The sequence below is a fragment of the Neodothiora populina genome, assembly GCF_041146345.1.
Source record: "Neodothiora populina strain CPC 39397 chromosome Unknown canker_contig_7, whole genome shotgun sequence".
Classification (NCBI taxonomy): Eukaryota; Fungi; Ascomycota; class Dothideomycetes; order Dothideales; family Dothioraceae; genus Neodothiora; species Neodothiora populina.
The window spans coordinates 76153-91766 of record NW_027191415.1 but is presented as its reverse complement, the minus strand read 5'-3'; the positions used below and the strand labels follow the sequence as shown (position 1 = coordinate 91766).

At 51.6% G+C, this 15614-nt stretch overlaps 4 protein-coding genes across 5 annotated transcripts; 2 read left to right on the top strand and 2 right to left on the bottom strand.

The window, feature by feature from the left end:
• Nucleotides 1–2: 2 nt before the first annotated feature.
• AAFC00_006123 (uncharacterized protein) lies at nt 3–494 on the bottom strand (the record flags this gene model as incomplete). The annotated part of the gene is made up of 4 exons (XM_069346027.1): nt 3–120; nt 177–210; nt 281–404; nt 456–494. The coding sequence occupies 4 exons, from the start codon at nt 492–494 to the stop codon at nt 3–5; spliced, it is 315 nt and encodes a 104-aa protein (XP_069197237.1).
• A 1266-nt stretch (nt 495–1760) lies between these two features.
• On the top strand, nt 1761–3701 carry AAFC00_006122 (uncharacterized protein; the record flags this gene model as incomplete). The annotated part of the gene is made up of 2 exons (XM_069346025.1): nt 1761–3277; nt 3359–3701. The coding sequence occupies 2 exons, from the start codon at nt 1761–1763 to the stop codon at nt 3699–3701; spliced, it is 1860 nt and encodes a 619-aa protein (XP_069197236.1).
• Nucleotides 3702–5517: 1816 nt separating this feature from the next.
• AAFC00_006121 (uncharacterized protein) lies at nt 5518–7641 on the bottom strand (the record flags this gene model as incomplete). 2 transcript variants are annotated; one of them, XM_069346024.1, is made up of 1 exon in its annotated part: nt 5518–7641. In XM_069346024.1, the coding sequence occupies one exon, from the start codon at nt 7639–7641 to the stop codon at nt 5518–5520; it is 2124 nt and encodes a 707-aa protein (XP_069197234.1). The 2 variants fall into 2 exon arrangements, with proteins under 2 accessions (XP_069197234.1, XP_069197235.1); XM_069346023.1 differs by having other exon boundaries at nt 5518–7428.
• A 4353-nt stretch (nt 7642–11994) lies between these two features.
• On the top strand, nt 11995–15138 carry AAFC00_006120 (uncharacterized protein; the record flags this gene model as incomplete). The annotated part of the gene is made up of 2 exons (XM_069346022.1): nt 11995–12467; nt 12618–15138. 2 exons carry the CDS (start codon nt 11995–11997, stop codon nt 15136–15138), a joined length of 2994 nt encoding a protein of 997 aa, XP_069197233.1.
• Nucleotides 15139–15614: the final 476 nt, after the last annotated feature.

Here is a 15614-nt window from a genome sequence, read left to right as displayed (position 1 = left end):
GCTCACCGGGGTTTTGCGTGAACTTCCTCTAGGGAGTTCTGCAGTATCGTCTTTAAGTCCTCATTGCGACGAGTAAGAAGCATGACATCCTTGGTGTCAATCGTGGAACGACCAGCATGCCTACAAAGCGAGACGATCAGTGGTGAACAAGAGCTATGGTTTCCAAAGAGCCGCACTTTGTGAAAGCTTCTAGATCGCGACCAGAAGTATCTGCATTGACATTAGCGATTTGCATCTCAGTGTGCCTATGGATGGATTCAATTGCATCTCCAAGACTCACGTATTTGGTTCCATACAAGCTCTGTCAACGATCCGATGAACTCTGGAGAGGCATTTATGTCCTGATTGAGGGAAATCGCATCCACAATACCGCCGATCGCATGCCATAAGGCGCTTTTTAATCGCTTTCCAATTTATGAGTACACATGCGCCCAACTTGATCTGCAACAACGGACCTCTACTTTGTCGACATCGTCGCCCTGTAAACCTGGCATATTGAGAGGCTATAGTCAAGATCGCAATGCGGTGTAGCGTATGATACCACTGTCACCCACGTATGTGACAGTGTCTTCAGAACACGACAAGCCCTGATCAATAAGCCTGTCGTGACTCCTTTTCGACACTTTTGGTGCAGTATATCGATCACTCGGGACTCGTGCTAGTAGCTATTCGACGTCGTCCAGGATGGATGAACGGTTCGGAGCGAACGAAGTTTGAAGCGCCAATCAGCGGTCGTGGCAACGTTCTCGCAGCTGTGGCGACGCCCTGAGCACGGATGTTGGCGCGCGTCACCACACGTTCAATCATGGATGGCTGGCATAGCAGAGACATAAGATAACTGTTCATTTACTGTTCCTTACATGGCGCTTTTTGGTAAGACTGGCGACGTTGGCGAGGTAGTATTTTGCGACTATACAGGACCGGGAGATAACGATTTGTTTATACTTCAATGTATGCCACAGCCTCTTGGGCGCATGTCCACCACTGGTAGACCTTCACGGTACACATAACAACATCTTTCTCAACTATGGAGCTATTGCACGCACCCTAGGAATACCTCAAGTGTCTTCTTTTTATCAGAGCGAAGCTAAGGTATGCGCATGTATGTGACATGAGCAGCCCTGAAGAATAAATGCGCTGGTCGAGGCAGCCCCGTGGACACACATCTAATACGACGCTTCAGGCGCGCATTGCAGAGTGGTATGCGTGTCCACGCGATCAAGACGTTTTGCTCTGCGTTGCGTTGCGCTGTCGCCTTTCTAGCGTCTTTTCCGTGATGCTTCTCGTTGCTGTCCCCTGGGGCGAGGCGCCGTTCTGAAACGGGTTTGTCAACGGCTATACATTGCCGTTCCCTCCACTGAGCGCTTAGTCAATTTGTCCATTCGTGTTAGCAGTATGGTCGTGCTGTATTGCAACTTTCAGGAGCAAGTCGTACGCAGCAACATCTGTGTTGGCGCCGAGGTAAAAGGAGTAGTCACATATCTCCACCATGGTCAGTCGCGTTAAAACCGAGTGCACAGAACGCGAAGAATGTTGGAAAAACCGTTCGACCTTCACGTTCACTACCGGTTTGCTACACCAACCAACGTTCAGTATTGTTAAGTCTCTCTTTCACCCCGTTTCGCGCTGTCATACCTCCTGGCAACCTTTGACAGGTGGCTGGCCACTCTTTTTGTTTCTTTCAGCGCCCTGTTATAAGACCTGGAGTCTTGTCCTTCCAAGCATTTGCCGTTCTTTACAAGCAAAACCATATCCTTACCATGTCTTCTCAAACAAGTCTGCGGACCGTCCTGGCGACATGTACGATTCTATCACTCGCGCCTCAAGCGCTCGCACACATGGAGATGAGCTGGCCTTATCCCCTGCACTCGAAGTATGATCCTGCCAACAACTATCAAAACATCGATTACAGTATGACCTCGCCGCTGGTCGCCGACGGTTCAAACTTTCCTTGCAAGGGCTATCAGAATGATAGACCGATCAACAACGTAGCCACTTGGACTGCTGGCACAACTTACAACATGACTCTTGCAGGGAGTGCAGTCCATGGTGGAGGCTCTTGTCAGTTGTCTCTTTCGTACGACAACGGCGCCACGTTCAGAGTCATCCAGTCGATGATTGGTGGATGCCCGCTGGTTGACAAGTACGACTTCACGCTCCCTTCATACGTTCCCAACGGTCAGGCTCTGTTCGCGTGGACGTGGCAGAACCTGCAGGGAAATCGCGAATTCTATATGAACTGTGCAGAAGTAAAGATCACGGGATCCACTGCGGGATCGGCCAACAAGCGCGATGCGTCCTCTGGATTCAGCTCTTTTGAGGATCTACCCTTCATTTGGAAAGCCAATCTGCCTGGGATCAACGACTGCACAACGACTGAAGGTACCACGCCGGTCTATCCTGACCCTGGTCCAGCTGTCGTCTATGGAAGCGGCGCCAGCAGTTCCAGCTCGCCAACAGACAACCCCGGACAGTGTGATGCACCTACACCATTTGGTCAGACTTACAAGTACATGTCCGACAGTGTCAATCCTGCCACTGAAGTGTTGTCCACTGGAGGTGGCAGCAACACTGGCAGCGCTGCTCCTACTTCTTCTCTTACGCGCCCGACTACCACTCAACCAAGCACATTCATTACAAGCAGTAGACCCGGGAGCTTGAGCTCTACCATCAGGACGAGTTCGGTGGCGTCCGCGCCATCCAGCAGCAGACCGTTGAGTTCCAGCTCGAACGTGGGTTCAAGTTCGTCGCCATCTCAGGCACCAAGTAGCACCAAACCTACTACTTTGAGCACGAGCACGAGCACAAGAGCAACAGCACCAGCTTCTTCGAGTTCAAAGGCTGCCTCGTCCGTATCGACTTCGCCAGCAACCACATCTGTCTTTACATATTCTTCTGTCGGAGCCGGACGCGGTGACCCGACCTCGACCGTGACCGCAGATGAGACCTGCCCGCCAGACGTGACTCTAACTGTCTACGCCAGCGCACCTGTGACCAGCACAGTGACTCGTACAGCAGGGGCCTCCTCATCAGTCACGCCATCCTTGACAGGCTCAAGTGTCTCGACTCTGCTCGGTTTCTCGACCATCAGCTCCTCCACCGTTGTCGTCGTCTCGGCAGCAACATCCACTTCAGGCAAGCCAGCCGCGTCAGCCAAGCCAACCAGCAGTGCAACCACGTCTTCAGCTGGACCTGAAATCACCGAGGGTTACGCCACTGGTGACTTGGCCACCTATCTGCCTTGCGTGCCCGGAACGTTCATCTGTACATCTGAAACGTAAGTCACACACCCCTTGCTCCCGCTTTTCCTCTCTCATGTAGCACAAAACAAAAAAAACAGCACGCTAACATTTCTCAGCACATGGGTCACATGCGACCAAACCATGTACAGCGACGGCAGCACAGCCTGGGTTTACGAGGAATCGCGCGTCGTCGCAGCAGGCACAGAGTGCTTTCCCAACACCTCTCCATACTCGTCCTCGACGAAACAATACGCCCAACAAGCCGACGCGCCATCAGGCTACTACCGCGACGACCGCATCGCTGCTTCGCAGCCATATGGCTCGTGTACCAGCGACGGCGCGATCCAGTGCTCCGGCAGCGACCAGTTCTTGATGTGTGATCACGGCGGTTGGGTCATGATGGGCAGTGTGGCTGCCGGCACGACGTGTTCGAACGACAAGATCGTTGCGACCAAGTAAGAAAGTGTCAACTGTTTCCTTCTTTTCCTTTAATGGAAAGGTGGACACAAAACCCAGCGATGCGTACGAGAATGGCGATGAAAAATAAAATCGCAAAATGGGAGTCCTTTTTTTGCATTTATCAGGGATGGGAAATTTAGATGGAAATACCCAGGTAAGGTAGATAGCGAAAGCCGGGATCAGCATTGGGATGCTTTTACGAGAGCCCATTCGATTCGATACATCTGGTCTTGACAAAGATCTCGACGTCGAATGTGTGCTGGCGCAATTTGGGGGGTCTGGATGCAGCATTGGTATTGGCACGGCTTGATATTAGCATAGCATAGCGTATAGCTCGCGCCTCACTTGTCGATGGATGAGTAACGTGGAGCGAAAACGCTTTCTTTTTCTATTTGAGGAGCAGACCCGAAAGGGGAAAGGAGCAATGTAGATAGAAGAAACACTAAATGAACACGAAAACCACTACTAATCGATTTCCCTCTGAGCTTGTTATGGACGAACATACTGCGCCGAATGATGGGAACGAGGCGGTGAATAATCCCCTAGGATGTGGGCCCCGTCCTCGCCCGTGAATCTGATAACAGAGGCCCACAACCATTCCCACTTGACACATGTCCAATCCAAGGAACTCTAGCAGACAGCATATCGTATGCTCGTTACAGCGCAATCTACAAGCAAGGACGCAAGGCTAAGTCAATAACCCACCTGAGACGAAAAAGATATGTGTGTATCTAAATGCATGCCATCGCGTATGCGTGTAAGCACGTGCGTGTGCAAGGCCTTGCGTGTGGTAATTGGCCCATCTGCGGCCGAGGAATGCAGGGTCGAGATCTCAGACAACAGATCTGGAAGGAGTGAGGATGAGCACGAGGGGTCCATGTACAGAACAGTACATCTCAGTCAAGGAGTTGCAAGTATCTCCTCTATGCGGCAAGAGGGCGGATTCAGGGAAATGGTCGGGGTCGAGTCGAAAGGTACCTTAAGTATGTATGTACTTGTAGCGTAGTGTGTACCTCGTCAGAGGAAGGCGCGACTGTCTGATTCATTCGCGTATTGATCGCGTGTCGGATCATCATGGGTCGCGTAATGGTAGGTAGACAGATTGTGTAGCGACGGGTACGAATCGGATCGAGGGAAAGATCATGGGGCCAATTTTCCTTCTTTCACGTTCGGACTGCGAATTTGATGATTCGGGGGTGGTTTCATAGCTGAGATTCTATCTATACTCATACGAGAAAGGGATAGAATGTGTGAAGATATTCCCCGTACGACTCGGTATTAGGTTTTTTCTCTGTGATTAGAGAATGTAACGAATCTATTCCTCCCATGAATCACCCCCTCCTCCTTGGACATACAGAAGGGGTTTTGTCGGCGCCCCTTCGTCTGCCTGCTCTTCGAATATGTACAAGGATATGTCTATTCCCACCTCCGTGTGAACATGTCCTCCCAAGGGCGCCATTATACCGACAATAACAGACGATAAAATGCTCTCGGTTCAACGCTTCCTCCTGTCCCATTACCGGATATTGAATGACTGAAAAAGAAAAGAAAAAAAGCCATAAGGTAACGCCTTATACCCTATGAATCCAAACAAAGCGTAGCGATGCCAGCCGCGCACGCACGCAATGTGTGCTCGTACGGAGAACGGGGTGAATTAAAATGACGATGTAAAACGCCCAGGCCGATGCAGTCGCGGAGAAAAAGCAGAAGTGGAAATGAAAAGCAAGCTCTGCGCTAATGAGCGAGGCGTATGCATGCGTATAAAAGAAGTCAAATCATCTAAAGGTCCTGGTTTCCAGTGTTCGTGAGTGCCGTCTTATTCGGGTTGGCCGATTTCATGCTTGATAGGATGGTGGAGCACAGGCCTGAGACACATGCGTCCGGTGTGAGACTCCTCGAAAGCCTTGCCGCCCTCCTTGTTCTCCTTCATACCCAACCAGCGTCTCCAGAGTGCACCGCTGAAGCCGGCGTTGTAGTAGAAACTGCTTCCTATGAAGTTGTGCTCGCCCCAGCCAAAGGGTGACTCGTAATCCTCGCGAGGGTGATTGAAGGTTCGGTCCATGGTCTCGAGGTTCCAGTCGCGATCGAAGTAGATGGGATGCGGGGCGTAGACTGCCTTCAGACCATGGTGCAGAGCAACTGACGGGGGCCACATCTCGGGGAACATGGTGTGCTTGTATCTCCACGTCTCCTCGTGCATGATGTCGAGAAGGCGCTTTGAGAGCCTTGAGACTGTGATGATGGCCGTTCGGCGGGGCGGGGGAGGGAGCGAGAGATTGTAGCCAGTCACGTCATGGCGGAACACCCAGTTCGTCCTGCTGGCATCGAAGATGGGGTTGAATGTAATGAGATCGGCGTCCTCGCCTACACCCCACTCGTAGTTGTCCTGGTCGTAAGAAGTGGGAGGGATGCACTCGGCAGGCGGAGTGATGCGACCGGCGTTTTCAAACTCGACAGGTCCCCAAACTGGCTCACGGCCAGCTTCGCGGGTTTCTCGCTCGACGATCTCGGTGAAGTTGTCCCAAGTGCCATGTAGCGCAGGAATCCAGAAGCGCTCGTTGCGTTCCCACATGCCCTTGCGAGGCTGACGGCGTGCCCAATCTCCGATGCCAGTGTTGAATTCGTAGTAGTGGCCAATGTAGCGAAGGTCCATCTCCCAGTTCCAGTAGAAGTCGTATTCTGGGCGCTTTTGCGAGAACCATTGCAGGGCAAAGTGAGCAGCACGATACACGCCATGTACACTCTGTTGGGAGGGGTTCTCCAAGTTGTGAGGGAAGGGATCTGGATAGTAATTGAGGAGTTGCATCTCAGACCAGAGAGTGGTCATGTTCCAGAACTCTTCGGGCATGTTGTCCTCGATGACCTGGCGATACGCCGTCTCATCGGCCCAGATGGGAATGCTGTTGTCCTTGACGTGGAGCAAAAAGTGCACGTCGTATTCACCACCAGACTTCAGCGAGAGCTCATTAATCATTGCACGGAGGGTGTAGATCTGGTGGTCGTTCCAGAAGTAGCCGCTCCAGATGCGCATGACATAGGCGTGGCGAGCGACTTTTCGCGTGGCATCCGCGCCGGGCTTTTCGAATCGTGCCTTGTTCTTCTCGTAGCATCTCTTCTGAGCATCGCCCCAGTTCACAGCAGTGTGGTTAACAATCTTGAGCTTGTCGAAGACCTTCTCGGCACCTGCGTGCTCCGAATTGAGACCGGGGCCGAGTCCTCCCTGGGTCCAGTTGTAGGCATAGCCGTAGGGGCTCAACCTGCCGAACTTCTCATAGCATATACTCTCGTTGACTCCAAGCTCTTTGTAGGATCCGAACGAAGGCTCTGCCATGATCTCGGGCACACCAGGGTACACGTAGACGTCTGGAACAGAAATCTTCTCGGCGGCGTCGAGGAAGCACTCGCTCTTCTCGCCGTACTTTTCAATGTACTCGTACGAGTTGTAGTCAGGGTAAGGGTTAAAGACAACGGGGTCCATGGCAGGCGTGTGAGGCAATCTCTGAGCGTCTTCTTTCGAAATAAGACCGAGAGGTTCCGACAGGTTGTAGTTCTGTTCGCGTTTGATATCCGAGGAAGGCACGAGGGTGCGGATGCCGTTATAGTAAGAATTCAACCTATTGTAGTCCTGCCAGAAATAGACACCTTCCTCGGGTGCAGGGTCGGAGTGGTGCCTTATGTGATGTTTCACACCACCGCCGATGAGCAGTAACAGAGTCATCACCGACATGGCAGTGTAGATGCACATTCTGGTAAGAGAAGGCATCCTGATGGATCTGATCCTGTCCCGGGAGGGGAAGCCGTACTCCTTGAAAGGGCGGATGTGGAAAGGAGAACCATTCCGCGACCCATCCCGACTGTCAGTGGGTAACTGCTGATAGGAGAAGTTTGTATGAAAGAGTCTGAGCGGATTAAAGTCGCGCAGACGAGGGACAGGGATCATAGCTGGTCGTGGTGATCTGTCGCCACCATCGCTGGAGGAGAAGCTGCTCTCCGAAATGCGCTCCTTGAAGTCCTCCAGTTTGGCGAGTCTCTTTATCGCACCGGGATGTGCGATAAGTCAATTCTGATACTCTCAAATGCTCGAGTTTCGCTGTCGAGTTATAGCGAACTCTTGCAACCAAATGCTTATTTAAGCTTTGTTTTGGCAAACGTCGTTAACGAGCGTGGGCTTCGCCGGTGTATGTCGTTCAAACGGCCGTGGTATAATGGACGGCACGAAGTACTGTACTTGTGTTGCACCTCTCCGTACTTGATTACTCTCTTGTTCTGAACTTGACGAGGGTGTATTGCAACGCCACTATTCTGGTCCCAAAGGAGAAGAGAAAGGGGATTTCCTTTTATGTTATGCGAGGGGATGATACAAGAGTATCGCCACTAAGAGAGATCAAAAAGCGGGAAATCTAAAAGGAAAGAGGGGGGGCAGAGAGAAGAAGTGCAAAAGGAGGTCTCACAAGTGCACAAGTGAGAATTAGAGAGCAAGGCAATTTCTTGTGATGATGATGATGGTGAAAAAGAAAGATATGGAGACTCGGAGGATATGATGGTCGCTTCCCTAGAGACAGACCAAGCACCGAGCACCAAGGACCGAGGGTGGAACCAGGGTCAACATCCGGGAAAGCCAAAACCAAAGCAGAGCCAAAAAAGAGCCAAAGCACCGTCAGAATCCCAAGCCAAAGTCAACATCCAGCGGACTTTGAGCCCGTGCAGCGTAGACTTGCGTGTACTTGGCAACTTTGCCCGTCAACCTAAAGTGCCTCTTTCCTGCCTCTTTCCTCTATTGGCTGCATTGCTCGTCGCCAAGCCGATATCCTGCGGTTGTTGGGGGTGCACTTGCACCACTTTCCGTTCGATCACTGATTGCGTACCCGGCGGACAGTACTTTACTTATCGCACATCATTGAGAGACTTTTAGTCTACTGTAGTCTACTGTACAGAATGGTACAAGCATCACCTTCTAGAGTGAAAACATCATGCTAGCACTATTCCTCGTCACCCAAACAGTCCAGTTCACCTAGCCGGAAAGCCATGTTGCTAGGCTAAGGTATCTATGCCGCGGCTATCCCTTTCCCCATCCCTCTTGCTGCGTGCTGCACTCTACACTCTCTGCTGTAGGGAGCGCGTGTTGCGTGGCCACGACTCTCAGGTAATTGCACCCAGGTGATGATCGACCTCCTGACTAGCTCTCGTTATTACATTCTCGGCAAGTGGTGATTGCAGACTCCCACGGGAACGCACACATGGGTTGCAATCTATCGCTCATGATCCACTACTGTAGCCACTACACACTATGCAATGCCCTATGCACCACTTCGCTCCAAAACTAGTATGCACGGACACCCCTCGTCCACTCGATTCACAACCGTGAGTGGCCGTCTGGATTCTTGCAGACCTAAGAATACTATATTTAATAAGACAAAACCTCGCTTCACGACCACGTCATCGGAACGTTGGATAATATAAGAAAACCCGCAATGCACTGATCTATTCTCCACGAAGCGCTTGCTACTGTGAGAGTAAGTATGTATCGGGAGATAGGCTGCGTGTGTACATGTGTGTGTGTGTGTGTAGTGACTTCTCCTGTTCAGCGATATTTGCTTGAACGCCATGTCGAAAAATCGCTCCGATCATCTGTCCCGACGTCGCCGGTCCTGAAACACCTAGTCAGATATGGTGAAGATTTGTCGGAGAGTTGAGCCTTTCCGCCTTCTGCGAGCAGCATTCCACCTCGATTTAGCCTCAACAATCTAGTTTCTCTGATCAAGCCCAGATTGCCACAGAATTGCATCATACTGACTAAGGTAGTCCGCGGCGGAGTTCTGATACTTTTGTATCAATAGCTGTGATCTCGCCGAACTGCTGATGGTCGCAGAAAAGCTTCTTCGATTTCAGCTGCACATGGCACCGTTACAAGGCTTTGGCGCAGATCTCTTTTGGGTACCCCACCCATGAATCTTGCGCCTTCGGTTGCAACGAGAATGCATAAAGCGCTTCGAACAGCCGACGACCGTTGATTGCCCTGCATCATCCCGTCGCGCTATCACGAACATGGTAGCGAAGCAAGCCACTGACAGGCTCTGGTTCGGGTTCGAGCTCCAAAGGACGCGCAATAGAGGGCAGAACGCTTTTTTTCTACTTCAAAAAAATAGTTCGGTCTCACCTGTCCACGCATTTGCCATGCGCTGAGATGATTTATCCTTGGTTTCGCCCGTCGCCTGAGACTGTCGCACTCAGCAACCTGGAGGTTTCCACCCTCCAGCTTCTTGTGTCGTTATTGACATCTCTGACGACGCAGCTCGACATTAATCCAGTCGTCCAACTCTCTAGCAATGGGAACGGCCCCGGCATTTGCACCCTGCAGTGGTTTGGTGGTTACGCGTCCCGCGTTCCTCAAAGATGCGGAGATGCGACCCGCCTTCTGTACGCCCGTTGTGGTCCCTCTCGCCCGGTATACTCCACGACGGGATCGATGGAACAGACCCAGTGTCTGCGGACTGGAAATAAAGCAATCAGAATACTTCGCACAGGATCGCATTTATTCTCGTCGTCTCGAAGACGGATCTGTTACTCGATCACTCCCAGCGATTCGTGACAGTGGCACTTCCAGGACATGTTGATCGCCTCGACGACTATTGACCTGCGATCGGGAAGACGGCTACACTGCCTTTCCCACATCTACCAGGATCTCCCCAGCTTTCCAATCTTCCTCGGACGCGAGTCTATCAACTCCGATTCAAAGTATACTTTGACAACAGCATCTTGTTATATTTGACAAACCTCGGTACATAAACATTATATTCGACAAGACGGCACAATGATGGACCATTTGTCATCCGGTGGGCCATGTTCATCATGATCGCAGCACATCAAGACTACTGCATCGTCTCTTTCGATATTTCAGCGACTGATCATATGGATAAATACAGTAGGTACGAAGATGGTACGGATTGAAACAGATGCGCAGGCACCCGAACACAAGGCTCGCCATCGTGGTGATACGTACTGTACAGTAGGTACATGGGAAACTTCATGAAAAGGACTAGCGTGTAGATGCGCCGCCTTTACGAGATACTAATTCGCATATGTGTGAAGACAAATTGTACAACTTACCTTACTGAAAGAGCGGCCTGCGCTTGCTCCGGTCTGTATTCTGTACTGCACATTCACAACAGCTCCGGACGTGACTGACTGCTGCGACATCCATCTGCGATCGTTGATCTTCGAGATTCAAAACGTCATGCACTCTGGAATTTCTCGCAACGGCGATAATCTTCTAAACAAAACCAAGACCACCTTGAACATGCATGTGATTATGAGCTTTTTCTGCTTGGATCCGCAACATCCGTGAGGTTGAGAGCGGTCACTGACTCGCCTGAAATATTCGTGCCATCATTGTTGTAACCACTGACTCGACGGACAATGTTGTTAAATATGTAATGCTTGCTTTGAGATTGATGAAGCAGATTCACCCCCGCCAGATTGATATTGGTTGCAAAGCGACAGGGAACCAACCGGCTCGAATCCGTAATAATAAAAGTCCAACGCTCCAGTGGATTGACGATGCAGATGAAGATATGCAGTCATCGAGATCACAAGACGACCAAACGAGCAAAAGGAGATTTGAGCGATGAAACGGGTCGCCCTCACTCATTCCATTCCACATTTTGGAAGCGGTCAGATCAGGAGTCAATCTTGCGTCGCAAAGTCCGGCGCGCCGAGACTTCGGTCGTCGTCGTCCAGTCAGAGCGTTGCGTTCCGTTGTATTGTGTGAGGTGAAGTAAACAATGCCTAGACCCTATTGTAAATAGAGGCATCTGGCCTAGTCATCATCATAATGTGAGGGCAGTGTGTTATTTTGTATGTATGCATCGCTCTCGCCCCGCACACATCCCCAGACGATCTTCAGCAGTCACGCAGTGGTACGATCTGACGAAGGAGTCGTCGAGGGCTAGGGAGTCAATGTTATAGATCGAGGCCATCCACACACGCTGCCGCCTCTGCTTGAACGAATAACGAGTCTCCTTTCTGTCACGATATATTGACTTCTGCATCAATTGCTTTGTTCAGAGAAAGAGAGTGTGTGGGCTTGTGTATGTGGTGCCTGCATCAGGCAAACCGTTATACCGCCTTTCTCTTCTGCCAGCATAATCAGACCCGTGGGCATGGGTGGGGGTATCACATGCACCGACACATCATTTAGGGCATAAACAACCAAGAGAGTATTGACCTGCAAGAAGCTGTCCTCTCACCCAACGGTATGGCTTCCAACAGGGTACCTGCCATCATGTCCTCGGACATGGCTGCCCCATCACATGTAAATGGAGGAGGGGATGGTGGAGCTGGACAGAAGTCCTCATCACCTTCATCAATGCCACTCGCCGGCCCTGGAACCACAAGAGCAAACCGACGTCTCCAACTACGAAAGAACGGGTTCAGAGGAAAAGCGGTGGAGCAGCAGCACAGCTTCGTGACTCCAAACAGAGCGTCAGGCAGCTGGTCACCAAATACAGGCAACGACCTCGGTCTGTTGATGGACGGAGCGAGTGACGGCAAAATGATAGACGATGGTCGTGAATCAAGGAGTCGCTCTTCTTCGAATATACTACAGGAAGTCAACAATTCTAGTCTTCGCCGCAGCAAAGTCAGGCCCCGTCCGAAGATGGACGGTCTGCTGTCTGTCTGGCAAGATGAGAATGTTGAGGAAGGGAGTCCGGAACGAGATGCATTACGGGACCAGCATCAGCAGCAATCAGAGCTATCACCTGCATGGTCAGTCATCAATCCATCTACTTTCCTCGTTGTTTTTGTATATTCTTTCGTGCATACATCATCGCCGAGCCTTGTACCTTCCGCATTTGTAGACATTGTCCACAGTCATGAAGCAAACATTTCAAAATACTGATTCGTGCATACATGCAGCCTCCCGCCTGACGCACCCAACCTCACTCGAGGCAAGAAACAGGTATTGCAACGGTCTGCCTCGGATCTTGTCAGAGACGCAATATTGCAGGAGAAAGACAAGTACATTGAACATCTGGAGTCCCAGCTTGCTGCCACGCAGACCCAGCTGTCGTCTCTGACTTCACCGACTGTCACTCAAGCCAGATCGGTGAAGATGCGCGCTCTCAACACGCAGATCAGATCGCTCCAAGAGGAACTGGGCGAGTGGGAGACTAGATACAAAGATCGTATCCAAGAAGAGGGTGACGAGAGGATGCAGGTTGAATCCTCCCTCAAAGCTCGCATCCGATCACTGGAGACTGACTTGGAGGCCTACACGCACAACGCGCGTGAGCTTCAGCATCAACTTGAGCAGACAAGAAACTCCCTGGCAGCCGCAGAGTCTGCGAACGTGGAGCTGGAGAAGCGCTTGGAGACATTTGCAAATATTGTCGCCCTGTCCCCTCAGAAGCCAGAGCCTACCTTCACACCGTTCGGCGAGAGAAGGGGCCATATACGCAGACAGTCAACTATGCCCCGTCTGCCTACCTCCGGTATGGTGTCACAAGTATCAGCTCCTTTCGTGATGCCCACACCGGCAAGCGCCTCGACCGTGGCACTACCGCCGCCGTCGTCGGCTTCTAGCAGTAATCAAAGCATCGCGGAGGATGCGTCTGCTCCTCCCTCTGACATACAGTCGTCGCCCCCTGCAGATGTCCAGTCGCATTCGCGTTACACGAGTGAGGTCGACTTCGCCTACACCGAGACTGCGTCTAAGCGAGATTCGATGCTCAGCGCCACATCTTCGCGTCTTAGTTGGACGCTGCCCGATGGCGTGAACGGAGATTTGATCTGCCCCAGTACTGGCAAGACAAAACCGTCTCGAAGAATGCGCCGCTTCCACGCTGGATCGCTGATGCCGAAAACGCTGATCCTCTCTACGTCTACACAGCTGAATGCGGCGCCACCACCACCGGCCACTGCACCGTTGATGGACCCGCACGAGTCTTCGCCCGCTTTCCCTTTTCCTGACGTCCAGGATGCACTTCCCAGACGGATGAGCTTCGACGATAGTCCCCTTGCTCACGGCCGAAGGCGGGCTTATACGAGTGCGGAAAATTTGTGCGAGGAAGACTTGCAGATCTTGACCCCCTTGAAGATTGAAAGTCCTTCGCAGTGCAACTCCACGTCCTCAGACGCAAGCAGGCCACAGTCTGCAATTTCACAGATTTCAGGCATCGTTGATAGCACACCACGAGGCTACTCTCCACGACCTGGGTCATCAGCAGCTGTAGGGCGCAATCTGTTCGATGAGCTGCAACGAGCTAGATCCACGGCAAGCGATGAGGCGTCAAGCGACAGACCAACCACTTCTGCGTCGGCTGCTTCTGCGTCTGCTGCTTCCCAGCAGGAAGCCTCGTCCATCTCCGATCTTGCAGCCTTTTCCAGTTTTCCCTTGGACATGTCGCCTTCGCAGCTCCGGCGGAAACGTATACTACATCAACGCTCCATCTCCGAGCAGACGACCCTGGCACGCCGTCCACGTTCTCGGACGTCCATCGGCATGTCGTCGCGCTCGTCGAACCAAAGTGGCAGAACAGACGATAGTCGCCGCCACGCACGTAATCGTCTTCGTGCTTCGTCATCTCTCTCTCAACACATGAATGGCAACAATGGCTCTAACAGCAAGATTATCACAGTTGTTTCCAATATGTGCCGTCAGCCATACAAGCTGGCGCGTCGATGCGTCATGCGGGGGGAGAATCTCATGCTGTTAAACTCATCGAGTGTCAACAAGGTGCAGTGGTGGCTCTTGAGCTTTCTTCTGGGGCCAATGGTGTGTAGACGCATTGTATCGTCTTGTCTCTCCACATCCGGCTCTTCCTGGTCGTCCGCAGATCCTGTTGCTTCGGCCAAGGCATGGAGACGCAGACAAGCAAAGAGAAAGCAGAGAAAGAGCGCTGCAACTGGATCCAGACCTGCGACAGCGTCATCGTCGGGAAGTGCATCCTCCTGCCCTTGCCATGGTGTACCTTCCAGCGAAGTCGCATCCAATAGTCTGATCGAAAGACACAGTCCCTGGCTCTGGATTCGATTCAGTCTGACTCTGGCATTTGCAATCGGTGCTGCGATCAAGGATGGGCCTGCCAGTCTGCTGAGTGTGAGCGATGTCGCTCATGAGGGTCGCGACGGCGAAGTGGTGGCAGAAGAAGAAAAATGTACCTGTTCGTTGGCCGATGAGACCACTCCTTCGGCACCGGTCGCTGCTACAGACTCGATTGTCTTACAGGACCTGAGAAGTAGCAGTGATGTTAGCGCAGCGTCAGAAGGACACGGAGAAGAGAAGAAGCCTCTGGCAGCCAAGAAGCAGCAAGCTGTGAAAGAGATCAGAAGTCTGGCTGATGAGTTGGAGAGTCTGGACTTTGACGACAACGAGCACGAATACGATAACGAAGAAGAGGTAGAAGCAGAGGAGGAAGTAGTGGCAGCAGGGTTTTGAGGGGTTTCAAAGGCATGGCAAGGCGTTGGAGGGTAGGACGGGGCTTGGATTGATATAAAGAATAGAAAGCCATTAATAATTATGATGAAGTTGTGTGTATAGACATTGAAAATCTGTCACTGTGAATTCACAGTTCTTGCTTCTCTTGGTGTCTTTTTCAGTGCCTTGTTCCGTTGCCACAGTCGATCATACGGAGATACGAACGTGACTTCCAGAGTATTCAACCTTCATGTGTTCTTTCCATCCCTCGCTTCCGTTTGTTTCTATCTATCTCAACACCCCACTCGATTGGGAATATCATCGACCTGATTACATCCAACGAAGAGATAAGGCAGGAACGATATGTCTGATTTGTTTGTGGGAGATGGACTGTTGTCAGTAAGAGACAGGGTCGCCCTGATGCCCACCTTATCGATAAGTGAGTACCTAGGACTAAAACTCTGCCTAAGGAGAGGCATGACTGACGCACGATGGCA